The following is a 27,715-nucleotide window of genomic DNA, read 5'->3' as shown; positions in this document are numbered from 1 at the left end:
CTTCAAGTCCCTTCTTTGTTCAGCAACAAGCTTGCTGATTCTGACAGTATAATCCTACAAATACTGAAATATGGATGGAATTTAAGCATCCAACTGGCTGCTATCAGCTTGTGACAGCTCCTAACCACTGCAGCAGGAGAGGATAGGTAGTATGGAAGAAAAAACAGGAACTGCAGCTCCCACCCAGCAACTGGCTTCAACTTTCCCAAATTCACAGGCTTCATGTGAATTCAGGAAAGGTGGCTTTTCTGTGCCCCAAGCTTCACCTGCTGTGATCAGGGGGCAGAAAACACCCCTTTTTTACCCAAAAGTTGAGGCAGGTAGAACCACACACATTATAAATGCTTCACTCAGATGCCACATGAACAGGATCATAAAGGACTGAAAACAGGCCACTAACAATTTCAAATCAATTTTATTGTCTTAAATCGGTGTTGTACAATTTAAAGCCAAAAAAAAAAAATGTCACACAAAACACAAATAAAAAATGTTGACAAAGTATCAAGCATTACCTTATAAAGAACATCATCATACGCTCTCACAAACCTGAAGGTACGTGTAATCAGACTGAGGTTTCTTGAATCTATTAAAGACGCCTGACACAAACGCTGCAACAGCAACAAAGCCATGACAATAGCAGGTGGACTACACTAGCAACTTCAGCAATGGTTGGGGGTTGGTTTTTGGGGTGCTTTCTTTCTTTTTTTTTTTCTTCTTTTTTTGCATACCTTATTGTCTACAAAGCAATAAATATTTTTCACCAAAAAAGTTGGTTTCACGCTACATGCAGTTAGATAAAAAAGAAAGTCACCAAAGTGATGGCAAAATAAATCACCTTTATTTTTTTTTTCTTCCCCTACTTTTGGGGTTATTTTGTGTGTATTTTTTGTTGGTTTTTTTTTTCTTTTTTTTAATTCAAGCACAGTGGCTAAGTTTCAAGTATTGAGAGAAAAAAAAACATATATATACACGTTTGTGTTTGTGTGTGTATCTCTACCCATGCACACACATACACACACACACAGCCTTGCATGTATATACACAAACACATACATATATATCAGTTGTAGGTCTGTAAACCACAATTTTTAATTATTTTTTGGAGCAATATATACTTGTATACATTGAATGTGGACGATTTTGATACATTCAAGTAATGAAGTACAGCTGGAAGGTTAGTGCTGAGCTTGCCACACACACAGCTCACTGGGGCAGCAGATGTGGGTCCGGGCTGGGCCTCTCCTGGGGGCTGTGCCCGAGCTCTGGGGCGCAGGGCTGGGTAGAACAGAGTCAGTCCTGGCTGGTGCTCCTGTGCTGCAGTGTAGCCCTTTGCACAGCTGGCCAAAGCCTTTCTGCAGCAGTCTGGGGCTCCTCGGCATTGCTGTCCACAACAGGCTGGGGAGGTTGGTTGTTTCTGTCTTTTTGTTTCTCCTTTTTTTCCCAGGCACAAGCACAAATGGCCACAGAAGCAGCAAACTGTGAGCCAAATACTGAAGCATTTGTGAAAGCTACACTTAAGCTTCCCTGGTCGGGGCAATTGGAAATATTTTTAAATTTCTTTATTGGCACTTCTGCTCTGTGAACAGAAACACCCATGTTGCCAAATGCAGTGCCAGCTCCAAAGCCCATGGAGTTGCTCCTGAAACTCTTGTAAAGTATCACACTGAACGTGCCAATCTTGAGAGGAAAAAAAAGCAATGAGGACTTAACCACTGGTGCAAAATATTTTTAGATCCCCAAAAACTAAGCCTGAGGTTTTGTGTTGCTTTCAAAGATGCTTTTCTGCCCAGCTCTACCACAACACTGCCACGACTCTGGAACTCACACTCATCTCTCACAGACAGATGGAAGGCAGGCAGCTCCCCTCTCACACACATGCTCACAGCACCCCAAGCCTCACCCAGAACTCCAGCCACTCACACCCACAGTCGCATTTGGCTACAGAGTCTCCTTGAAAGAAATGCTGAACATAAAACTGAACGGGATTTCTTTATATAAAAAAAAAACAAAAACCAAAACCCAACAAACAAAAACAAAGCAGCAAGTAACACTTCTTTAAAAATGCGTTTCCAAGTGTGTGGGATCCTAACGCCTGTTCTTCAGCTCTTAAAAAGCATGGAGCTTTGTAATGACTGTCCTTAAAAGAACATTTAAATAAAAAACAAATCTTGGTACTGCCAGACTGCAAGTCAGCTTTGCCTGGTGTGGAGGAGGAACAGCACAGACTCTGCAGTGCTCTTTGCCTCACACTCACGAGATACAGTACAGTTAAATACGTACAGTTACACACAAACCATATCAATATCAATATATATTCACTCTCAGGAATACATATTAATATACGCACACACGTAGTGCAATAAAACAACCAGGAAGCAAGGAAAGGAATAAAAAGAACAGCATTCCTAACAGTCGTGATGTTCCTGGGTTGTTGTGTGATGCAAAGTCAACTTCTCAAAGTTCCCATAGTGTGTAAAGTGCTCCTTTGATTCACAAAGCTAGTGTTTTCAGTTTGGGGGGCTCCAGGGAAGGGGTTATTGAGCCAACAGCTGAAAGCAGGACAGTGCTAGTGCTTCCTCAGGTAGGAACGTGCTGACAGGAGAGCTCAACAGCCACGAGTCTTTCACATTGATCCCTCTGAGCCGGGGGACCAAGGGAGGAACGGATTCATTTTGGCTTCTTACAAACACAGGAGTGTGACCCTTTCTGTTGCCCTCCTGTTTCCTGCACAGCCCCTTTCTCTGTGTTGTTTGCCCATCCAGGCAGGCAGACAGGGAGCCCACACAGCAGCCATGAGATTTCCAAGCTTCCCAGCAGCCACACATCCTCTGCCTCACTCAGCGAGTCTGTTGAGGTGGGAGCTACTTCACAACGTCAACTCCCTCCTCTCCAAGCACTCCAAGGCATAAACACAAGGAGAAAGGACAAAGGAGAGAGTGGAGGGGAGCCTTTGTTGTTGCCAGGGAGCTTGAAGATGCCTGGCTCTCAGCTGGGAAGGGGAAAGTACGCAGACTGGCCTTTATGTCTGAATGACACACTCGGACATCAACTGAAGCCAGCAGTTTCAGCACATCCATTGCCTGCAATGGACACAGCACTGGAATACCCTGTTCTTAAGCAAGAGGGATAGGCAGCAGTCTTATCCTTCAAAGTGCTGGGAAGAAGCAGATTTCTATCCTTCACCCCCTCTGACAACGAGGGAGACCTTTCCACATTAGCTATGTCTTCACCCAGGCCTTTGGGCAGGGAAATATTTGTGCTTGCTGCAGTCACACGTCCCCACAAAGGAATCTGAGTCTGTGGAACAACTTCCCAAAACGTCCAAAACCAGAACAGTGAGCAGTCCATCCTCCAGGTGTCCTACCAGAGTGGTTTCCCACCACAGCACAGGCTGTTGGGGACAAAGCAATCAGCTGGGGTGAGGTGTGTGAAGGACAACACCACTGGAGTCAGGCACAGAACCCCGACAGCAGAGCTGACAGCCTGCGCTCGATGCACAGCTTACCTGGGGAAAGAACAGCACAAGCAATCAGCCTCTCATTTTCCTGCCAATGTAAACACCACCACTGGAGACTGAACAAAAAAGGGAAAACAGCAGAATTTCAATAAATCTAAGCAGAACTTTGAGAATCATCACCAGGTACCAATGAGGCCAGTGAAGACCTGACCAGAAACATCCTGGGAAGAGACAGCCAAGCTCCAACAGATGATGGTTATCCCCCATCCCCTCTTCTCACCACCTGCAGTGGGAGGTGAGTGACAGAGGTGATTAAACCCCAGCATAAGGGCAGGGAAAGTGTGCTCAGAGCAGTGAGTCAGTCCCTTCCCCTCCAGATGGAGTAACAGCCCTCAGGGGACAGGGAGAGCACTGGAGAGGGGACAGCCTGGAGCAGCAGACTGCCTGGGAGAGGAGGCCCAAGGACAGCACAAAGGTCAGAGCTCAGCTTTCACTGCTACAGCAAGCACCTGCTGATAAGGAGAGTTTGTGTCTCAGGGCTGGGGAACCAGGCAGGTGAGCAGTCCTGGTTCAGAGATGTGCTGGAAGGAGCCCCTGCTGCGCTGAGCAGCCACCTCTGCCCTGCAGCCACTGCAGGTTCACGTTCCCAAGTGCTGTGGGCAGAGGGATGGTTCTGGCTGGAAACCAACCCCAGGCCCCGGCTGCTGCCGCCAAACCACTTCCTTCAGAGAGTTCTTTTCACACATCCAAAGTTCCAACAAAGTGCTGGCTACTGCTCTGCATGGGAAGCTCTCAAAATGTGGCTCAGAACAGGGACCTGCATTTCTATCAGTTTTTCTGCTGGGAAAGCAGGAGGACAGGCTGTGAGGAGCTGTAACAAGCCAAGAGATCTCTGCTATGTCCACCAAGATGTAGCCAAAGGAAAAAAAATGGTGCTGGGAGCTGAAATTTCTGATCCATGCACCTAAATCCATGCACCTAAAAAGTCCACATGTTCTAGTTGAGGAACCAGCAAAAAGTCACCTAATACTCACATTTACTGATGTTTTCTATGTCTCCCTGTTCAGTGATGATGTTCAGGAGCCCCTCCATTAGCAGCAGAGCCTTGTGGTACCTCTGTGCACAGTCCTCTCTGTGGTGGAACATCTCATCCAGGGCTGCAGACTGCACCTGAGGGCAACAACCCAGTGCCAAGAGCTCATTCCCAGAGCAGGCCCAGCTTTCCCAGCCCCTCAGCTGCATGGACAACCCCCTTGCCCAGCCTCCAGATGGAGCATCATGAGAGGAACCAGCTGCTAAGGCCACCAGCAGGAACCACAAATGCCCAACACTGCTCTGTGCTATCCCCAGTCTCTGGAAATGTGGGTTTGTACCATTTGCACAGCATAGCTGAAGATGAGCTTCTCTGCAGTGATGCTGTTGATCCGATCCATGAGCTTCTGTTTGTCCAAGAAGAACCTCTGCAGTCTCATGTTGAGGCAGTGGCAGGAGGATACACTGGATTTGTAAAGCTCATTTAGCTTCTTCACAACTACAGTAAAAGAAAGAAATACTTTAGAAAGAAATGGTTTTTACTCACAATTCTCCCTGTGCCTCCCAATTCCCATATACAGGACCCCAAAGGATTAACCTGCAGACAACAGGGTTCTGTTAAAGCCAAGAGACTGGCAGGAAATCCCTGCACCAAGAGGGCTTTTTCCCTTTCTTCTGTCACCTTCACCATTTATAAACCTGCACATGGCAGCTCCTACACAAGTGTGGTTCACCTGAGGCTGGGTGTATTTTTGTTTCCCCCAGCAGACACAGGCAGGAGCAGTTTGCTCTGCACAGGATGTGTCACACACCAGCAGCAGAGTCAGAGCTCCTGCTGCTCCATGGGTGCTGTGAGGGGCTGCATGGCTCACACGTGGGAGCTCCTGGAGTGTGGATCAGCAGCACTGGCTAAGCAAGGGAATCTCCTGTCCCACTGAGGAAGGACACTGATGGCTGTGAAAGGCCACCTCCTCTCCTGAAGCACAGCAGCTTGTGCAGGCAGGTTACAGAACAGGGAATCAGGAATCAGATATGGCTCTGAGTGATTAAATAATCCACAACTGCAAGGGAAGCCACAGGCTGAGTCTCCCTAGCTACATGGCATGATCTACACAGAGTACTGAACACAAACTCCCACCAACATCTGATGAGTACTAACTCCTACACACACATTTGAAAATCCCCATGCTGCATGAAACAAAGACAAGCCAGCCTTGCCCAATTCCCACACACTGAAGGAGAAACAACACTACAAATCCAGAAGCTGCAATCTGCTCTGAAAAGAAGTGATTTATTTGGGTTATGACAACTTTCCTGTTAGCCTGAACTTGTGGAAGATGTGTAGCTAAATCTGGTGTATATTGCTCCACACTGCCTGCTACAACATATGTGTGCAATTCATATTTAACTTCCATTTTTTACAGCCCATCCCAAGGCAGCACTTTGCAAAGACAAAGCTCTCAGGGTAGGTGGCTGGTGGGTCAAGTATTTCAAGTACTTCCAAAAGCTCCCTCAGTAATATTACAATGGGAGTTCAAAAATTATTTTTTTCTTATCACTGACTCACAGCCAGCTCTCACCACAGCCAGTCAGAAGCAAATGTAAAGCTGCAACACCAGTGAAGAAGTGACTCTGGCATTACCAGTACTCCACTTCCTGTGTTTTTGTTTCACTTGAAAAATCATCACTGCCAGGACAAGTCCCTATTTGCTGAGTAAGCACTTCCTAGGACATGCACTGTGTAATTAAGCTGAGCTTACATCAAGTACACATTAGCACCTAAGACAGAGATATACAAGGAATCAGATAAGATACATCCCCCTTACAATTAGTGCTGAAGAGTCTCACAGGAGCATGACAATAGCTCTGAGGCATAAGGTCAGTGTCAAAAGAGGAATGTACTCATGTGAATAAAGATCCAGCTGTGCAAGGGGACAATCACAAATGAGCCCCCACCACCCTGGTGGGGTTCACACTCACTCCACTCCCTCCATACTGTCTGTGACACTTTTAATAACTCCATTGAGCCCTTTGCCCCATGAGTGCAGCAGCCCCTTACCTTGCTTGACGGTGGAGGAGAGGCACAGCTTGCCAGCTTTGATCTGCTCTATGGCCATCTGCAGCCCTGAGGACAGAAGTTCTGCCACTTTCAGGTACAGCACGAGCTGCTCTGCATAGCTGCAAGGAAAGCAGACAGAGCAGTGTGACAGCAGCTCTGTGTCCCCAAGGACTGCGGGTACCTGAGGATGTGTGGGGTGGGAGGCAGGGACAAGCCCTGGGAGAGGAGCAGCTCTGCCAGTCCTTACCTCCACTCCCGGCTCAGGAGGCTGATCTGGTCGGCCACCACGCTCTCCTGGAGCTGGTACTCAGATGTCACCGAGCTGCCCATGTCACTGGAGCTGCCCTTGAGAGCAGCGATCTCCATCACATAGTGCACGAAGGCCAGCGTGAAGCGCAGGCTGCGCAGGATGTCCGTGTGCTCCTGCTGTTGGAGGGATGCCGGGGGGGGTTACAGGCAAGCTGAGCTCACCTGAGCTCTGCCAGCAACCCACTCCAGCTACAGAAACAACACCCAGAGCCCCTTGCAGCTCTGCTCTGGGCCAAGCTCAGCCTGCACCGGTTCCTCTTGCACAGTAACAGCAGCAAACAACAGTCCCAGGCTAGAAACTTCTAGACAGCTCCCTGGAGAAGCTTTTTAGAGGCTTACTCTAAAATTACAAGCTCCCTCCCCAAGGAGCATCCCAGCTCTGTGGGATTCTTTCAGAAGTCAGCCAGGAAGGGGGAGAGACCATCTGCACCATAAGCCCGGCTCTTGTTCCCACTACAGCAATGCCAATGTGGATTTCATGAGAGTGAAAACCTCCTACACCATATAAAGCTGCCAATGAAGTGTCTCCAACCCCACATCCCAGCCTTCATCCCCTCCCAGCTCAGTGCAGTGAGCCTTGGGTGAGGTTCTTTGAGGAGACAGCAAGGACAACCCTCTATCTGCAACTCCTGCCCAGCTGGTGAGGGAAGTGCTCACACCAAGTGCTGTGGTCATTTCAGAGCAGTTGTTCCTCTGCTGTTACAGATCAAAGGGGATTATCCCACTTCTGGGAAGCTGCATTGCTTAAGTCACTGCAGCCAGTTCTGGGAAGTTTGTATTTGTGGAAAATCTGAATGCCTGTGGGTCTGCAAAGTGAATTGCTGCCTGGGTCAGATGCCAACTTCATTGTTTACTCTCTGCTGAGAAGTGGGTAACCTGGTCCTCAAAGAGTCACTGGCTCAGTTCTCTCAAAGAGGGTAAGGATGTTTCCTACATGAATTTACCAGGAAATCCCCATGTTCAAGATCTGAGAGCTGCTTTCTTTCCTTCACTGGCTCAGGTACTGGGCTGCTCAGGCAGCTTTGACTATCTGGAACATGAATCTCTCCCTCCCACCACCTTGCTACCTGGACAGTCCAGTATGGTGAGGAAGTGTTATCTCCATCTTCCTCAATTTTCTTTAAAAGCAGAGAAGGAACTTGGAGATTAAGTAATTATCAAGTCATACAAGAAGTTTGTGGCAGAGCAGGAAACTGCTGAGATCTTGCAGGTTCACACTCTTATCTCTAAACCACAGGCAGTCCTTCCTCTGCCTACAGTCAGCTTCTGTAAACTGTGCTGGCATTTATGGCCTCATTTGCCATCACAAGTCTTCTGTAGCCATCTCTGTACTGTGTTTTAGAGCACTGCAAAAGAAACTAAGCCCCAGCCTCCACTATGTCTTGGCTGCACCTAAAGAAACTTTCACAAAAGACAGAAGAACCATCCATCCAAATGCAACAGTGCTGCTCAAGATAAACAAGGGCACCTAAACAGTGAGACTTCAGTGCCCTGAAAGATGAGCAGAAAGCAGAAAACCTGCCAGGTTTGCATTCTGGCCAATTCCACAGAGCACAAAAGGGTCTTGAAATCTGCTGTAAAGGTTTTGTGACATGCAAACAGATTACTGTGCTCAGCAGAAACAACAACTATAGCCAAATGAGTCATTACAGCCAGAGAAGCTGAGTGCTATTCCAAGATCAACTGATACTTCCTTAGGACACTTCTCTTCAGAGCAGCATCTGAAGTGGTGGCAGCTGGCAGGGCCCCAAACTTCTGTCACCTCACCCAGGTAGGATGCTCAGTTAAACTGACTGCCATTGTGATCACATCATGGCTGGAAGCCTTTGCCCTGTGGCTTCACAGGTAATGAAGCCAACAAATGCAATCCAATGCAGAACTGACAGAAAACATGAGCTCAACAAAATCTGAAGCAGAAGAGCAAACCCACATCCTTAAAACAATGTGTGCATATCTCTCTTGGTATCTTGGGGTTTTCAGCAACACCAGCAAGTGTCAGACACAAAGAGCCTTCTCCAGTCCCAGACAGCCCAAGGAGGTATCACAAGCAGAGCCAAAAGCGTGACTGAATCTGCCTCCCACCTTCACTGCAAATGGGCAGCCTGACCTACATTTCAAATATATCCCAGCTATAACAGCATTTGCTCTGCCTCAGCCTGCAGAGAAGGGGAGCCTGGCAGCCTTTCAGCTCCACAATCTGGTTCAGCTCTTCTGGTGCAGAACACAGTGTACCCCCCTCCCCCAGCAGGAACAGAAGTGTCAGGTTTACTTTGTTTGCAGATCCTTTCAGCAGAGACCAGATCACTGCTGACTCCCCAGGTGCAGCAGGCAGGCACCTGACACACTGAGCTACTCATGTTCTCAGTCAGCCAGGACTAATGCTGAGCCTTTGAAAAAGGGAGAGCCCCAGAGCAGGCAGAGGCCTGGCTTCAGAGGCCCTTAATACAAAACTGGATAACAGATCTTTCAAGCTGCAATTTCAGCTTTGGGGAATGGGGAATTTTAACCCCACTCACAGGCTGTTACATGGACTAAAGGGCTTGGTGCTAAATATACCCTGAGCTTTCTGAACATTTCCCTGGCCTTGCTCTCTTGGAACTTGCTGTATTGTTTGCTCCACCTCTGGAAGCAAAGCATGGATTTAATAAAAGCTTTACTTTTATTCCCCTGTCCTTTGCCCCTGGGATATAACACACCCACCTCCATGAGGGTCTCTTCAGGCAGCTCTGGTGCCTCAAATGTGACAGCACCTTCCAGGTTGGCAGTGATGGGATCAGCAAAAGTGTACCGGAGACTTGAGGGGCCCTCCAGGGCCTCCCCTGCAGCTCCCACTGCCAAGTGCCTCCCACTGAAGGAGCCTCCAGAACTGAGAGAGCTGGAAGAGCCCACTGTGAAGAAAAACAGACAAAGGAATTAACTGGAGGTATTAACAGCAGGTCAGGCAGACATTCCTCATGCAGAAGAGAGAATTCTGTAGGATTCAGGATCCTGGATCTGACAGGAGCTAGCAAGAGGTACTTGTGAGGAAGATGCAAGGACTCTGGATGCAGAACAACCACTCCCCACTCAGTGACTCAGACCAGCTGACAAGCTCAGGCAGATTTAAGAATGATGATCATTTACAGAGACAACTCAGAAGAAATTCTTTACCCTTTTTTTGGCTAAACCTTTTTTTTGAATCCTGCCACAATATCTTGGGCTGATCTTTATCATACACTGTCAAAGCCAACTTCCCCACCATGGAGCAGCACAGTTTGAACCCTGGCTCCCTGCCTTTTGCTATTACTGTCACTGAATGAGCACTCTGATAAATGATGGGTCTAGAACATCCTGTATGCAAGCCAGGAGAGTTTTCCATTAATGCCCTGCACTTTTGCTTTCTCCTCTTTATAAATAAGAGACTGGGCAGAGAATGAGTGACCAGTGAGTCAAGACCCTAACCCCAGGGTTCTGGAGAGCCTGTAGGTGTGGTGTCCATCAGACAATTCCCTCACCATCAGCTTTTCCCCTTCTTGACCACTGAATCCACCCTAGGAGCACAAAGGAGATTTTGTCTCACAATACATTCACCATTTCCAGAGGCTTTCCCACCCCTGGCACACTGCCACAGAGGGAAACATTCTGTCTGATGGGGGATGCCAATGCCAGCTCCAACAATGTGCTAATTCTACCCAGGTGGCATTCTCCACTCTCACTGGTCCTTGGGAGGAAGATGTTTCTCTTCTAACCACAGGTTTAATTTACTGCCCTACCCTGCCTTCTAAGGGTTCAGCAATATAATAATGCAGAACTGATCTGCAGAGAGGCACAGCCTCTTTTCCTCCCAAAAGCTCTTTCCATGTTTGCAGCAATGCTTCAAAGCCAAGAGGATCATCAAAGACAGGCAGAGTATTTCCAGTTCCCTCAGAGACAGGAGAAGAAAGCACCTACAACATCACACTCTGGGTGCCCTGTAATTCCAAGAGGTTGTTTGCAGAAATTGTTGGGATGATTCACAGAAAGGCTCTGCCTTTAGTACTGTCCTTACTCATGGCTTGTGCAAGCACTTGGGGTGAAAAGTTTCAGCTTTCAAGTCTCCCCTTTCCACCATTAACTTTGTGCATTAACTATAGCATGAAGAGTTCCTGCACAGGCCTAATAAACAAAGCTTGTCCTGCAGCATTGCTTTGGTCACCCTGACCTAACACTGTGTGTGCTGCAGGTTCACTTTCAAACTCCTATTCCAGCCCTCCCATCTGATATCCCTGAGCACCTGAGGATCAACCTGCTAAAATCTGGTGTTTGGATCTGCTTCCAGATTGTGATTATCCCTGAAAAGCAACACAGGAACTCTGAATCCTCTATCCATCACATTGCAATAGCAGCTGGAGGCTGTAGCCAGGACAGTAACCCCACTGTGCTACAGGCCCCTCAGTTTTTAAGAGTCTTAAAGCTCACTCTCCAAATAAATGAGACAAAGAATGAATTGTGGTTCCAATCTGCCAGGCAATCAAAGACATGAGTGGTTTTAGTTAGGATGGAAATGCAAGTTATACACAGGAACCAAGCCCACATGTACCCCATCCCAGTCAAGCAGCTTATTCATGGTCACATCCAAACTTTCCCTGCAGTAATTGAGGACAACAGACTCAAGTACATTCAGATGAGGAACAGGCAATACAAAAAACCAAACAAGCCAAATATGCAAATCAAAATGTGTCCAAACATTTTCTTAAACTGAACAGAGACTCCAGCTCCCAGACACTCTATCCCAAAAGGGCCAATCACCACAGCCCTGGTGTCTTCCAAGGAGTATCTCCAAGCAGGAGTGCATCTCCCCATCTCCTACCTAAGCAGTTTAGAGCATAAGTAACACCTCTAATAATTCTGCACACAGAGCCCTCCTGGCCCCTTCCCAACAGTCCTTGTGCACTGAAATTGTTGGGCACAGATAGGCACACTCATCTTTTATAGCTCATCCAAAACCCACAGGGAGAAGAGTCAGAACACAACACAATCTTTACATTTGTTGACCTCTCAGCAACAGTGGTTCTGTGAACAGCTGCAGCACTACTCCTGAAGCAGAGAGCAATGAAGTAAAAGTTTGCCTGTCTCTTACAGTACTGGAAAACCACTCTGGCACTAATGCCAGTGCAAACAGCAGCAACAACTGGGGTTGGCAGGAGCCAGCACTAGAACCTCAAAGGTGCTGGGACCAGCTGAGCTCTTACAGATTGCTCTGAGCAGCCTTCTGCCATCACCAGTGCCCTGCAGCAAGGAGCACCGCACATCTCTCTGCCCCCAGGCACTCCCACTGGAACAGGCAGGTAGGTATCGGCCCTTTACCTGAAAACATCCTGGTCCTCGTGGTCTGTGGGGGGGTTGTTCCACTGGGAGGGGATCCGACAGTAAAAATCACTGGGGATGGGCTGGCAGAGCCCCCAGCCCGGGCACCAGAGTGCAGGGTCCCTCCGTAAGCACCTGAGGGAGCTGGGGAGACAGTTGAAAGGTGCAGACCGGCATTACAGGAAGGTTACTCAGAGCACCGTGCCCCGCCCAGCGGGTGCGTTCCTCTCCTGCAGACTCTCCTGGCACACAGCGGGCACCAGCACGGGCACTGGGGCACCCCCAGCACCACGGGGCAGTGCCAGCCGCTGCTGCAGCTGCTCTCCCTCCTCGCTGCCTGCCTGCACGCCCAGAACACCCACCCTGCAGAGCCATTCACACCGAGCCGCCTGGCACCGAGCCACCGCTGCCACAGGTTATCACACTCACAAGGGGCCACAAGAGGAAGCCCTGCCTACAAAAATCACACCACTAGGCAGCAGCTACACAGCACACACAGCCCACAGAGCAGGGGAAAGCAAACACCACTGCACTCCTCACACACGGCGCTTCCCGTGCCAAGAGCCACCGGCAGAGCAGCCTCCCAAAGCAGGAGGGATGCAGGCAAACCCAGCCCAGGACATCCTGCCAGACCTGCCTGGCCTCCCCACCTACCTGCAATCTCCATCGGCTTCTCATTGTTCAGGCTGTCGCTGCTGCCAGCTTCTGAGATCTGTGCCCCAAAGGCTGCCTTGAGGAGCAGGTCAGTGAGCCTGCCCGTGCTCAGAGATCTAAAAAGAGTACAGACAACGTGATGCTGAAAGTCAACAGGCGTCAGCTAACTTCACTTCTTTGTGCTATTCCTGCTCCAGAGCCACTTAACACTACACAGCAAACAGTCTGGAGTTGAAAAAACCACTCTTTCAACAGAGCCTCTGAAGCACCTCCTGCTACTTGTAGAAAGCACAAAACTATCATGATTAACTACAATAATGCAAGTCCTTACTATGTTAATACAACACAATTTGTTTTTGTTGAAAAGAATGAAAATTAGTATCAGAGGATTCCTCCAGAACACTGGGGAAAGCTGCAGTGTGTGCAGAGAGGGATGTAAGAAAAACTTCACAGCAGCACCTGAGTGACCTTCTATCCTGCAGTGCTCATGACAGCCAGCACGGGGCTTTCCAACAGATCTCTCTTCTGAAGATCTGTGCCACTGTTTGATGGAGGAGACACCCAGAACAGCTCCTCCTCCATGACAGGCCCCACAGAGAGCAATTGCTTGTCTGGAAACAAAGTCCTGCATCCTCACTTGATCAAACTCTGAACACTAAACATGGTGCGAAGCTGCAGACAATCTTTCATTTTAAAAAATACAGGCCACGGTCTGTCCCTTTAGAGGAAGACTTTTAAAGTCTGCACCATACCTGTTTGCAATCCAAAGGGGCTAGCAGGTAACTACATAATGTTTACAGATGCCTCACTACAACTTTAGCATCAGCTGGGGTTTGAAATTTGCCCCATCTGTCGTGTACTGAGGAGTGAAGCACCACTGTATGAAGCAGAGTGCAGCTCACCTGCCCTTGATCTCTTCCACAGGCCTCAACCCCAGCCCAGTTTGCTGGCAGTGGAAATGACCCATCTCCTTCAGATCTGGCAAGGTCTTGTTCCGTGTTGGAGTCATCATGACCCCCTGATGGGCCAACAGGGTGAGGAGATTCTGGGAACTTGGGGTTTTGGGAAACTCAAATGGGGACACAGCCTAAGAAGAATAAAAAGAACAGAGATCTGTATATAAAATGAAGGAGAAAGGCTCCTCTTGGTCCTCATTTGTTAATCAAAATCAAACTGTTTAACAGCCTGCCTGAAATAAGGACAGAAATCCTACCCTGAACAATTACTTGTCTCTAATCCCAGAAAGGCTAAAATGAAAGGACAACAAACTGCTGAGAATTTTGCAAGCAGAGGAAATGCTGTCACAGTGCCTGCTCCCCATGTGGCACAGGGCTGTCACTGCTGGGGATTCCTGCTGGACACACACTTGTGTCACAGCCAGGTCACTGTGTCCCCACCAGCCAGTCACTCTGGCCACTGGGGAGCTCCTTCCCCTGCCTGCTCCAAGCCCAGGCTCTGCTGAGCTGCTGAGTGCTGCTGCCCAGGGGAAGCAGGACACCACCCCATTTCACACAGATCACTGCACAGCCCTCGCAAGTGCTGATAAATTCAGGTCAGAGTTATCTGCTCCTGCAGCAGCTCATCCCCAGATCACCCAGAAGATCAAGCTGTGAGAGGCTCAAGAGCAGACTCCTGGCACACCTTTGTAGGGGAGCCCATGATTGTTGGCAAAGGGCTTCTCTGCATGAACTCGGAGAGCTTGGGTGAGGAGCGGAGCTGCCGGCAGTGCTGCAGGCCGTGGATCTGCAGAGGCTGGCTGACTGGGGTGTGACCAAAGTGAGCAACAAGAGGGTCAGAGTGCTGCTTGGTTATCTTCTGCCTGCAGGAATGCAAATCTGACAGGTTGGGAGCACTGTGGAGCCGGGAGCCCATCCCTCGAGGAGACTGTTCGGGTGCCAAGGAACCTGGAGGGCACAGAGTGACAAACCACATCACTGCCTGCTCCTAACACAGACACAGCCTGGTCCCAGGATCTACAGCTCAAACAGATCAAAACCTTCTAGGGCTAAGCATGGTACTGAGCAGAGCCACAGCACTGCCAGGCCTGGTCATTTTTGAGTCTGTGGGAGGATGAGATATGAACAACAGGGACATAAAAGTGCAGCTTCTTTCTTTCATTGCCATTCAGAGACACAAACTTTGACTGTCAGAGCTCAGCAGCAAGGAAACTACACATTAAACAGGCCTCTTGGCAGAGGAGGTGTTAGAGGTTTTGAGATGTTTTCCCTTCACTCAATCCATTGGCTTCCAAGTCCCAAATTTGAGCTTTTGTGACCCTCAGTCTGTCAGCACTGGAAGATGCTGGCTGACAGGATGTGAATGGAACAACCCCAAGTCCCACCAGCACACAGAGATCCTGGCTGGCCAAACATCCAGAGAAGCTGCTGAAGCACCCAACCCAACCTAGAATGCCCTGAGAATATAGTTCTGGCATTATCCATGGCAATAAGGAAGGAAGGGAAGGACCGACGCACCGGCAGCAGGAACTCGGCTTCTCACTTCTGCTCCAAGAGAAGATGGGATAACAGTCTGGCTGGGCTGCTCTGGGATTGTTCCAACTGTGAGGGAATTAAATAGAAAATAAGTTAATTCAGTATTAAGTTTTTATAGGCAAGAACAGCACTATGCACCACCTGTTTATAGAAAGATGCCATTTATCTCTTCCATCTTCTCAGCCCTAGCTGTGTGATGAAAAGATCATCAACTCCTGTAAAAGGAGGTAAAAAACTCTGCCTGGTATTAGTTTAGCAAGTTTTAGCCTAGCTTTGCAGTGCTATTAGTTCAGAGGAATAGAATATGAATATTCTGTATTTCCCCATAAGCAGAGACTAATAAATAGAGGATCAAAGACACCAGTGATATAGAACAGCTCATTAAATCAGCCTGTTCTTTTACAGAAAACAGAAAATTACAAATTACATCCATTGCACATTGGGGTTTCTCTTGTCCCTTTCCACTCGAATTGCCTGTCAGCATCTAGATCAGGCTACCAGATATTCAGCCAAAACTTTTCAGTCTGGAAGTTCAAGCCCTTTCAAAGCTGGTCAGAAATTTGCTTTGACAATAATTGGCTTACATCTGTTCTCACCCCAACCCGAGCCAGTAAAAAGATACTTTGCACTTACAGACGCCCTCATCTGAGGGCAGCAAAATGTTTGATGCAGGCACCAAAGCAAAGCTTGCCTCTCCTGGGGCTAACAGGTATTTTTCTCTCCATTTTACTGAGGTCAAAACACTTGTCAAATCATCTGTGGAGAAGAACCACAGGGGAACACAACAATCTGAACTCTCCACTACCTGGCAGCTACAGGTGGTCAAAACCCCCCTCTTTACAGGAAAGAGGCAAATGATGTTATTAGGACAGCAACGTGCCAGCTGCCATCTTACCTTGTGGCGATGGCATAAAGGGCTTGGCACCACCAAAGGAGAGCTTTTTAGTGCTGGGCATGGATCCATGCTCTCCAGGATAAGGAGGGGAAGCACCAGTTTTGGGAAAGCCAAGAGGACTCGTACTGCTGGACCTCCGCACTGTAGCAGACCTTAGAGGAGACAAGAGCAGCACATGGGTCACTCAGAGGCCAGGCAGAGGAGGAAGAGAACAGCATCACACAACACACACAGCTACTCCCACAAAAGCAGAGCTTCATGACTGTTTATCCTGGATCAAAATCCCACTGTTCTAGGACTACACCAAAACAGATTAAGGTGATAACCCTTGTTCAAAAGAGTGTCAATTCAAATAAATTAAAAGAACAATCCAGGTCAGCTTAGCTGTAAACAGGACAGACATTTTTCAGAGATATTTTTTCAGATGCTTGCAGGATCTACATCAATCCTGAACAAGACATTTCCTATCTTGCCATGTCCAAGATGTTGATTGTAGGCAGTGTCTCCACAATGCCCTGGGAGGGCTTCATTCAAGTGCCTCCTGTGCTGAGCCCCATGCCCTTCAGTCAGAGCAGCCTTTAGGCAGAAAGCTCTGTGCTCAGTGCTCAGGTAAAGTGTGCCAAGGCTCTGCAGCAGAGCCTGGACTCCAGTCAGGAGCTACAGAGCAAAACACAACAGTGTGGCTGTCAGATCTGAAACACTTCACAGCTACCCAGAGGAATTTGGGGTTTTGGGCTGGACTGTCAGAACTGCCTGTCTAAACACCTTCAACTCCTTGTAAAGGCCCAACTTAGGGAGTTAAAATTAATTTGCAAAGCCCACACATGCAGGAGCCTTGAGTATCAGCCAGTGCTAAAATGAAACAGAAGAGGAAACTAGTGGGAAAGTGAGTACATCCACACAATCAGTCTGGAGAGAGACAGGATTACTGCATATCAATTAATTATTTCTCAATATGTTAATCTTTTCACCATCACTAAGAACACACAACCTAAATTGCAATGCCATTCTGGCTCTGCAGGCTCCTTCACCAAGATTCCCATTTCACTTCTCCATATGAGAACAGTCTTTTCATCAAGTCCTTCATTCTATTCTCATTTTTGAAACATTTTTTCTCTTGTTACAAGAACACTAGTCTCAACCAGTAGGTGTTTTCTGGACAGGAATCAATGCTGAAAAAAATCCCTCCTTGCTTGAGCCCCTGAAAGATGCTGTCAGTGAGGTATCTTGCCTCCTCTGCCAGGGATGCTGCATTTAACTGCCCTCATGTATCTGAACAGAAGGAACAAAGGATGTGGGTTTCAGCAGTGCCAGGACTGGCAGAATCATCCTGATGAACTGTCAGTAAATCAACACTTCTAGGTGTATATCTCACTCTATGCCACATTTCAGAAAATAAATACATTTAAAAAATACATCTATTTCAGTAGTTGAGATAGCTGAGTCGTTGATCTGCCAACCCCCCTGCCCCTATTCAATGTGTTACCACATTCTGCACCCAAGTAAATCCATGCTATAATCACATGCTTGGAAAAAAGGAAATACTTGAAAATTTTAACCTAAAAATCACTTCTCTTCAGGTTGCTCCAGATTCAGAGGCTAATGTTCATCAAGTGCCTGGCCCTGAAGCAAAATGAATTTCCAAAGAGAAAGGTAAGAAGATATCTGCATATTCAGTGGCAGAAAGCATTGCCCTGCCATGCTTTTAATTCTCCAGACCATGAGCCATGCAGAAGGCTGAAATTTATCTATCAGGAGCTTGCAGAAGAAAACCACCAGGTGACTGCTGCTGCTGGAAGATGTGGAATGCCAAATGCCACCCTGTGAGACCCAGGTAAGCCAGCAGAGGAGTAGGACAGGTGATGTGGCCAGAGGCACACACACCCAACTAGCACCTCAGCAAGCCACACATCTGTGCACAACCACAGCTGTCACACAGCAGCCAGCCAGGTGACAGGGGGACATTTCTCAGCCACCAGAGTGCACGTCAAGGTTTGCAATCAAATGACTCAGCAAACACTACTCAGCACTCAGCACCAATGGCCTGTTTGATCCACCTGATGGAAAAGTGGCATCACAAAATGCCTGGTGGAGTTTTCTCCTGCCATTCCTGAAGGGTGTCTCCTGAACCTGCTGATTAGAGGAAGTGATGGCCAGAGATAAGTATGGCTTCCTGGGGCAGAAAAACATGACGCCAGAGCTGCTGAGGAGATGCTAAAAGCAGCCTGTGAGTCACCCTGATGGGGCCATTCCTCGAGTTCCTGTGCAGGGACATGCCACTCTCAGCATTGCACAGAGCTGACTAAAAGGAGCAGAACATGGCACTTTGCTCCCTGGCTGTGAGCTGTGAGCCTCAGCTCTGGGTTGGCACAGCACCTTCTCCAGAGCTCTCTTGATACCTCACAGGGATAACCAGGACTCTTGTGAGGTCCAAACCCAACAGCATCCACAGGTTTTGCTGTCAAAAACATAAGGCACCTAGGAAACAGGACAGTTTACCACAAAACCTGCCACACACTTAAAAAAGTTAACATAAAGCAGTATTAAAGTTACAGTGGCACAGACCAAGCCTTCTGCTAATCCCTATCCTTGATCAGTATCAGCATTTCGTGTCTCTCCTTCTGGGTCCACTTCAAATAAGCCTCATCCTGAATTAGGCTGGCTGAAGCCAAACTTAGGCTGATGTAGGTATTACCCTACTTTCGAAATCTAAACTTTAACTAATCCAGACACCAACACAACTCATCCTAGAAAGGACATGACACCTCCTAGACACTTCTATTTGAGTGCCCCTGTTGCACAAGCTCCTTAAGATCCTGTGTTGGTCTCCTTCCCATCAGTCCATGACCTGGGCTGCTGCTGCCAGCCAACAATCACATGTGAGAAGAGATAGAAGCCCTGCATGTCTTGGATGTACCAGGCATGACCTCTGCACTCAGGTCAGCTGTCTGCTGCAGACTTGGCAGCAGGGTCCTCCTGACAGCCTTCAGAAAACATGCTCTGCCTCACGGGCTTAAATTGCTCATGATTTACTCAGTCCTGCCTGCATAACCACATTAAAATGCAACTTGTGCACAACACATCATCTATGGCATGACTGGCTACAGGAACCAATTAAGGTAAAGTCAGGTAGGTTCTGTAGCCCCATCCATTTTAGTTGTTTATCTCAAATTTTCCTTTTATAAAGGCATCTGCCAGATGGATGGGTCTCGCTGCCTGGACACTTGGACACCCAATCCATAGCTGGCATGGGAAAAGCTGTCAGACTCAAAGTGGCTCAGCCTTCACTCTGAGCTGACAGGAGCTTTCTTATATAAAAGTATACAGGCAAAACTGACAGTGCTAACAAATCAACACCACCACAAAAAACACCCCAAAACACTCTCCTACAGTGAGGAATGTTTGAAGGAACTGGGGTTCTTTAGCCTGGAGGACAGGAGGCTCAGAGGTGACCTTATTGCTCTCTAGACCTTCCTGAAGGGAGGCTGCAGACAGGTGGGGGTCAGTCTCTGACAGAACCAGAGGAGACAGTCTCAAGGTACATCAGGGAAGGTACAGGTTGGATTTTAGGAAGAAATTTTTCACTGAAAGAATAATAAAGTACTGGAATGCTCTTCCCAGGGAAGTGGTAGAATCACCATCTCTGGATGTGTTTAAAAAAAGCCTGGACATGGCACTTGGTGCTATAATCTAGTTGAGGTGCTAGGGCATGATCTTAGAGGTCTCTTTCCAACCTCATCATTCTGTGATTCTGTGAGGAGGAGAGCCCAGCACCAGGGATATTCACAGAGGTACAGAAAGCACAGTGCAAAGCAGTTTGTGTCCAGAGCCCCTGGTCCCAGCACTTACCGGGGAGAGGAGTAAGGGTTGGGGGACTGCAGGTTCTGCTCGATGCGCCGGTAGTTGTGGATCTGTGTGGGGACAGGGATGGGCACAGAGTGGCCGTACTTGCTGCTGGAGAACTGCCCTGGCCGCCTGTGGGAAGGAGACACACAGAGACAACCTCCTGTAAGGGCTGGGCCTTCCACCAGCTAATTGGAGATTTTATCTTCATGAAGCAACTGCAGGCAGGGAGCGTCCCCTGGGCTGCTCTGGGGCTGTGGGTTTGCAGCAGGAGGTGGTTCAAAGTCATATCAAAGGGAAATGGCACCACACATCTCCTGAAAACAGGCACCTTTCCTCCAGCACCATTCCCACCCACAGCCTGGTGTTCAAGCCTCACCCAAGCACACCACTCCCTCCAGGAAAACCAGAGCCCTGCTATTTCAGGCCATGGCTGGCCCAGTTTCCAAGAGCTCAGATCCACAGCCAAGCAGACAGGGCTGAGCAGGGCTAAACATCCCTGGCTCAGAAAGGACACCAGCACAGCCTTTGCTGACAAGAGCTGCCTGTGCCTGACTCATGCACAGGCACTGCTGCAGCCACGGCATCCCCGTGGAAGCCTCACACCACGAGGGGAATGCAGAGCTGCAGATCAGAATATTGGCAAGTTAAATACAGGGTGGAGAAGGCACCTCAGGAGAAAATAAATCTGAGGGACAGGAGCCGATATCTCTATACACATCAAGGGCAAGATGGAATACCACACACACAACATGGGACAAGTCCATTCTGCAAATTTCAGGCTCCTTCCATCCAAGCTGGTGAATTGGCTCATCATGTCTGATTCCTGTTCCCCCAGGTTACTCTTGACCTGTCCACCAGGCTACACACACAAACCATGCTGAACAAAATCCATGCAAATACCACATTTAACTAAGTAGCTGCCTAAAGTCTTTTCCCAAAGGCCCCAGAATTCCAGGATTAATTGCCATGGCAAAGCTATTTACAACTGCCAACACCAATTGCAGGGATGTTGGACAAGTACAGAAAGATCTTATTGGTAATGAAGGCTTCTGCAGTCTCCCTCATTGTCAAGCAAGGAACACACCTGGGTCTGCCCCTGACAAGATGGAAGCATCACTCCTTGGGGTCTAGCACTTGGAATAGAAATATTTTACATGACATGAAAGGATATACTTAATTCAGCAAGAACACAGATGAATTCAGGGGAAGAAAGAAGAGTTTGTGAGTTATTTGGTAGTTCAAAGAATCCCATTAGCAGAATTTCTGTTTTGAGGAAGGTCATAGCATTCTGTGGTTCATGGTGACAGCACTGAACGAAGGTGATCTGCAGTAAAGTGTCTGCAGATCTCCACACAGTGCATGTGAAGACACTTCTCAATCACAGGAGAGCCAAATAACTGGAAGAGATCTTTCCTCAAGGCTGAATGATCAAATTATTCTGATCTTTTCATTCCTCTCTCAACTTCTTAAAGTTCCATATATTCTTCCTTGTGTGCTCTTATTTCTTCCACCAAGAAAAGAGATTCTTAATTTCCTATTTGTCTCCAAAAGGCAGCATGGATGCCTTGATTCTTCACTGACACACACAAAAAAAAGGCATTCAAGGTTTCCAGTAGCTCAGCAAAAAGGTGAGGCTTTGATGTGTCTGCCTTCCATGAGTATAAAACATGGCATTTTGACAGACATAAACAAAACAAAGCTTTAGCAAGAAATCTGAAGGTTCATGTGAAACCTTGTGCTCACTTTGAACATGCATTTCAAATGCTATCTTTTCTATCTGGTCAAAATTGTTAATCAGAAAATAAATTCTTGGGTAAAAGGATTCTCCCTCTCCACAAGAGTTATATCAAATCCTTATTTCCTCCACATGGTGCAAGTTGCAAAGGAAATTATCCAGATGAGGTAACATACACTAAACCTGCTAAATGGCCTCAAGCCCTAAAGAATGCAATTGACCATAAACCTGCAAAGCCCAAGAGATAAAGCTGGGACAGGGAGTTTAACTACTAGGCAGTAATTAAAAGCTCTTTGAAAATGGTATTAAATCTAGTGCTGTGGGGTACATGCAAGGAATTACCTTTCATTAGACTTACTAAGCATCTTCAAGGAAGCGTTTAAAAAAATTGAAATTAAAAAAAAGGATCAAATATTGGCATGTTTTTATTCTGCCCAGTTCTTAATCTCTTAATTAAGAGCAAGGAGAGTTGTCAGTGTACCATGACATCCTGTGGAAAACCCACTGCTGGCCACTCTGAGACAGCCCTTGCTTTCTGTCCCAGATGGACTGCAGCCAGCACTGCTTGCTAGCCCGGAGCCACACAGGGAAGGGAGAATGCTGCTTCCAAGGGAGCAGGCAGAGGGAAAACCAGGAGTGCTCTGCACCAGTGGAGCCAAGTGCTGAACCAACAGGTCTGGTGCCATCTGCAGGGAAGGGCACTGAAACCCAGTGAGGCCACAGCTGGGTGGCACCAGCCATGAGCACTTTCAGAGCAAAGAGCAAGCTTTGTCCTCTGGACTCAGAGTGACTGCTCCAATCTTTCATTGCTGATGCCTTACCCCCATCCCAACCAGCACAGAATTCAGCTTTTCAGTGTTACTGCAAGGCAGACAGAAAAGTGGGGAGTAGCACTAGAGAGTTTGGCATCTGCTCCACAGAAGCTGCTGGGAAGGAGTAGGAAAGACAGTGAGAGTGGAAACATGTTTAGATCAAAGCCTCTGGCACTGACTGGCACCCTGGGGTCCACTAGAAAATGATGAGGCCAGTTTGGTGAACAGTGAGAAGTGGGCAGCCTTTGTGGTCAACTTCCCTGAATTTCTCCTCACTGGTGCCCAGAAGCAAGGCCAAATCCTTTAATAGAGACTGATCCCCAGAACGCAAAGGAATCAGTTGAGGAATAAGCTGTTAAAAAGCTTAGCAGGCCATGGCATAAGAAGCCTCATGCAATTAAACTCCACACTGTGGTACACGCTTGCCAATTAATCTGATCACGTCAGCCAGGCTCTGAGCTATATTATTCTCTGTTACATTTGTATGCTTTGAGGCTATGTTTTGTCATTTTCTGGGCTCTGTTCATGACAAATGTGTTCAACACACAGCCTGGAACTATACTTTCTTCTTAAAAAAGATTTTAGGGTCATCCATCTCCCAGTGTGAAATCCCCTTAAGCCATCCTCCCCCGACAGGTGCCATATTGACAGAGCAGAAGATGAAAGCTGTCCTGCTTCCCCAGCAGGCAAGAACAAGATGGGAAACAACACAAACAGTTCCCTGCAAGCTAAGCACATACCCTAAAGCTTCAGGGCCCAGAGTCAAGGGGATCACCTTCCAAAGACCATTAACACCTTCAGAACACAAAAGTGTCTGGCCCCTCTGGGCAGCTGGTACTGTTATGTGTGGGCAGCTGTCACCTACAACACTTCTAAAGGCCAAAACTGAGTTTAGAGCAACTGGTTTAGCTGGAATGAACCCATGACCATGCCTGTTTGCACATGCTCCTCCTACTCCTGCATCCCCCATTAGTAAACAAGGTCCAGTATCAGCATTACTTTCTAGAGCCACAGCACAAGGAACTTTTCAACAAACCCAAAAACAACTAAGCAGGCTCTCATATGTCCTTCAACAGCAAGGAGAGATGAGCAACACTCCCCCACATTTGTCCAGTAAATTAGAATTAGAAACAAGGGTTTTTAGGTGGAATTCTGTCCACCTCTAAGGGCTGGGCACTGGGGAACGTGCCAGCTGAGAACATTTACCTTCTGCTGAGAACAATCCCTGCCCCTCAGGGAACAGAGGTAATTCCAGCTCTCCTGTGTTCCCTCCTAGCCCCTCCTGAGAGCCAGAAGAGGGAGAGACAGGCTCAGTAGTTGGGACTGATCAGTGCCCAAGGCTGGGGAGTTTCTCCTGGGTGTTTCTTGTTACCCATTAATTAAGAGGAGAGATGTGGATCTTGCCCAGCACACCAACAGCAGTAAAATCCCCCCTGGAAGTCAATGGGGGTTGGATTATTCAGTGTTGCATAGACACCACCAAACAGTTTTTCTTACCCAGATGGGCTTGGAGAACTGCTGTAAGGGGGTGATGGAGATGGTGTCCTCCCCTGGCTTTCCAAGCCTGCTGAAGTCACCAGGGAACTCCTGAGGGAAACAGAAAGAACTCAGCGGCCAGAGCCTGGGAACCAGCCCTGTTTCCCTCCCACAGAGCACAGCAGCAGAGCTGTGTCTGCCCAGCACCTCCTCAGTGGGAGCTCTGGGCACTGTCACCCTGCTCCCACAACAACTGAAAAGGGTGACAACCAGGCAGATGACAGATATCCCTGAAAAAAAGTTTAACTCAGGAAAATCTTCCCTCCCATCCACCAGAACCCCACAATCCCAAACACCCAGCAGGCTCCATGGTTGGACAATTTCAGCTGCCTTGGTGACCTTACCCACTGTACATCAGGCTGTCCTGGATTGGTTTCCCTCCTGCAGCCTCAGCAGCTAAATCACCTGAGGAACAAGGAAGTGCAGAAAGAGATTAATTAAAGATAATTTTCTTAAAAACCTTTATACATTCATAGCAATTGAGATTTTGTGTAGAATTTCCTGCTCCCCCAAGCCTGCTGAGTTGTTCCTCAAGTCAGTGTTTTGCAAACCACACGTGGGCTGAAGCTGGAGTTCATGGTGGATGCTGCTAATCCTTACACCCTGAACTTTTGGAAAATTTTGTTGAAAGCAAGTCCTCTTGGAAGGGGGCTTGACAATCCTGACAATCATTTGAGGCAACAGGGCCATGTCCCCTTGGTGCAAGTCATGGCTGCTGTGTACAAGTGGTACAAGATCCTCACAGAGCTCTGGAACATCCCTGTCCTCCCTGGCAAAAATCCAGGGCAGCCAGATGAGCTGGCAGCAGGATACACAACAAACATCTGAACTGGGAACATGACCAGCACCAGGCAAGTGTGTACTGGTCCCACCACTGATTCCAGGGAAAACACAAGCTCCTCCTTATCCTAAGTATTGCAGAGACCTTCCAGAGATTACTCTTCCCCTCCAAATTCCTGTTTTAACACAAGTGGTGCAACAAGTGTGAAAGGAGGAATCACAGCATTTATCACCAAGTTCCAACTCAGCAAAGCATCACACACATGGGTAAGGTTGAACAATGTCCTTTTGCTGGTTCAGTAAGGATTTGTGCATGGACATACTTGGGCATGTGGCTGAACTGTGGCCTGGTTCTATGTACATCTATATTTGCTAGCAAGTCCTATCAAAGTGTAAACACATAAAGGTCATAAAATGAAATCTAGAGCAATTAAAGAAAAGAGAACATATTTTAGTTTTTCTCAGGGATTTTTGTAAAATCCAGCTTGCTGGCTGAAATCCTGTCTTGGACTGTGATGCTGAGTGAAACTGAAGACAGGATAACAAGGTAAAAGCCTCTGTGAGAGAGACTTTTCCCTGTGAGCCCATTTATCTTCTTTTCCAGTTGGATTTCCAGGTTCAATCTCTTATTGAGGTCCTCAAGTAATCTTTACTCTCAAATCCTGTCTTTAAAGGTAATTACAAAACATCCCATGAAACTAGCCAGGGAGGCAGATCCCTCTGCCAGCTTGAAAACAAAACCACTCCTACTATTCAGTCCAAACAGACAAGTTAACCACCCTTTCAACTTTTCAATATCTATCCTTAGCATCCACATCCCCTCTGCTCAGAACATCTGCATTTTCAGAAACCCCCTTACTTGAGAACTGTGCAGGGACCATGACAAAGTCATCTGTGTCACAGGAGGAATTCTTGCTGCTGCTCCCTGCAGAGTCCTTGGATCCGTGCAGGAACCCGGGCGAGTCCTGGGTGGGAGATGCCAGTGCCTTCTCCTGCAGCTGCTGCTGCATCTCTCCAAGGGACTGCTAGTTCAGGGAGAAAACAAACACTGCCCTCAGCACAGCTACTTCATCATTCCGCTCCATCCTTTAAACTGAGCTCTACAAGGCTACAAACAACATTGTGCTGACAAACCAGGGCTGATGGTTTGCCAGAAGCAGCTGTTCAGACTGCTGGAAAGGAACAGCCTTTCATGTCCCTGTCAGAACAGTGCATCTTCTGTTACACAAAACATACTTCCAGTGTGTCTGATGCTCCACAGACAGGAAAAACTCACTCAAGGTATTGCATCCCTCCGCTGAGGTTTTCTGGATCAATCACACATTTTCTACCAACTCACTCTAGTATGGCTGGGAACACCAGAGGAGCCTTCAGAGATACTTTTGGTTGCTCTTTAGGGTTATTTTTTTTCTGTTTTGTTCTTAAACACAGAACCATCTGGTCTCTATTTGTGCTTTTGCAGCACTTGGTAACATGGAGATAAGTGTTCCTGAACTTCCAAGACCACCCTGTTTTGCTGTAGTGCTGCTAAGGAGCTAAAGAAAGGCCCAAAAGAGATTAAACTTCCAGCAGATAAACAGCTCACAGCTGTCAGAGGCAGGACAGTCCCTAAAAAGTCCCATTTTCCTGCTTCCTTCAGCTGAATGATGAACAGCCCCACAATCCCCTCCCACTGCAGACAGATGGAGGAGGCTGGATGGTTTAAGAAAGCTTTAAGGCAGCTGAACTGCCCACAGAGCAGATCACAATCTTTATCCTGATGCATTTCCAGGCTGAGAAAGACTCGAAGCTGCTTTCACTTGGGCCTCATTAAGACCCTGCTCACCCTGCAGAGACTCCTGCTGCAGCAGTGAGGATTCCCTCTCTGCACACACAGGATACACAGGCAGAAGGAATTTTCCAGCTGTCAAAGTTGTCTCTTTTCCACCCAAGCTGCAAACTCTGCCCTGCAGACGTGGCATTTTTCCCAGACTGAGCCAGCACACCTCCATCAGCAAAACTTCCAAAGCAGAGCAGGAGAGGTGCAGTAAACCTCTAACATGAGACCCCCTCCCAGTCTGGCAGTGATTCTGTACCATCCCAAAGCTTCCCAGACCAGGAAAGCTCAGGAGAGTGTCTGCTTTTCACAGCATCTGCTCATTCCTGGAGTCTCATGGCCAGGAGGGATCAGCCAACACCCTCCACTCCAGGCTGCAGGGAGGAAGCTCTCAGGGACACAATCATGAAACATCCAGAGGGGAGCAGACCTGTCCTCTCTGTCCAGCTCATATCATGAGAACCTGGAAATTCAACTTCTTCTGGAGCCCTCAGTCTTTCCCACACCAAAATGAGATACTTTGGTCCAGAGAAACTCAGAGAACAGAGCAAAAAACCAGTCATGCCAGGGAAGAAAAAGTCCCATCCTTCTCCCTTCCATTACCAATCACACCAGCAGCATTCCTGAGCTCAAAGTCAAAGGCAGCTTTCACCAAGAGCCTTCAAAAACAACCTTTCAGTTCAGCGAGCTGCAGGAATGTCACTTCACTGGTCACTTAAATATTCTGTCCTCCAGAAAAGTTTTCACCATTTGGGGCAACCAGAGAGAAAAGCAATCAGTTCAGATCATCTTTCATGAGACCACTGGACTGTGGCAGGTCTGGTGTGAGCAAACAGCTTTGCTGAATGTCCCTCTGTGGTGCCTGGACATGCTGGTCAGAAGGAGGTGGATACACTCTGCTAGAACACACAGAACGTGCAGCCAAGGAAGCAGAGCTACACCCTGAATTAGCAACTGGTCTGGGTTC

General features: G+C 47.9%; 1 protein-coding gene across 3 annotated transcripts in view; it reads right to left on the bottom strand.

Annotated features, from left to right (window-relative positions):
- Positions 1–405: 405 nt before the first annotated feature.
- ULK1 (unc-51 like autophagy activating kinase 1) overlaps positions 406–27,715 on the bottom strand; it is a 75,241-nt gene continuing 47,931 nt past the window's right edge. For 2 of the 3 annotated variants that reach the window (XM_064726703.1, XM_064726705.1), the window contains exons 14-29: positions 25,792–25,957; positions 24,497–24,557; positions 24,114–24,203; positions 20,073–20,198; positions 16,224–16,375; positions 15,311–15,394; positions 14,478–14,740; positions 13,739–13,923; positions 12,837–12,952; positions 12,183–12,326; positions 9,558–9,745; positions 6,796–6,974; positions 6,549–6,667; positions 4,831–4,988; positions 4,492–4,627; positions 406–3,505 (exon numbers count right to left, since the gene is read on the bottom strand). In XM_064726703.1, coding sequence (XP_064582773.1) covers positions 3,450–3,505; positions 4,492–4,627; positions 4,831–4,988; positions 6,549–6,667; positions 6,796–6,974; positions 9,558–9,745; positions 12,183–12,326; positions 12,837–12,952; positions 13,739–13,923; positions 14,478–14,740; positions 15,311–15,394; positions 16,224–16,375; positions 20,073–20,198; positions 24,114–24,203; positions 24,497–24,557; positions 25,792–25,957 — 2,223 coding nt within the window. In that variant the 3' untranslated portion in view covers positions 406–3,449. The remainder of the gene's footprint in view (positions 3,506–4,491; positions 4,628–4,830; positions 4,989–6,548; positions 6,668–6,795; positions 6,975–9,557; positions 9,746–12,182; positions 12,327–12,836; positions 12,953–13,738; positions 13,924–14,477; positions 14,741–15,310; positions 15,395–16,223; positions 16,376–20,072; positions 20,199–24,113; positions 24,204–24,496; positions 24,558–25,791; positions 25,958–27,715) is intronic. The other variant, XM_064726704.1, reaches the window with a different exon arrangement.

Source organism: Zonotrichia leucophrys, chromosome 15, assembly GCF_028769735.1.
Source record: "Zonotrichia leucophrys gambelii isolate GWCS_2022_RI chromosome 15, RI_Zleu_2.0, whole genome shotgun sequence".
In the NCBI taxonomy this organism is placed as follows: Eukaryota; Metazoa; Chordata; class Aves; order Passeriformes; family Passerellidae; genus Zonotrichia; species Zonotrichia leucophrys.
This window is presented reverse-complemented; position numbering and strand designations above follow the sequence as displayed.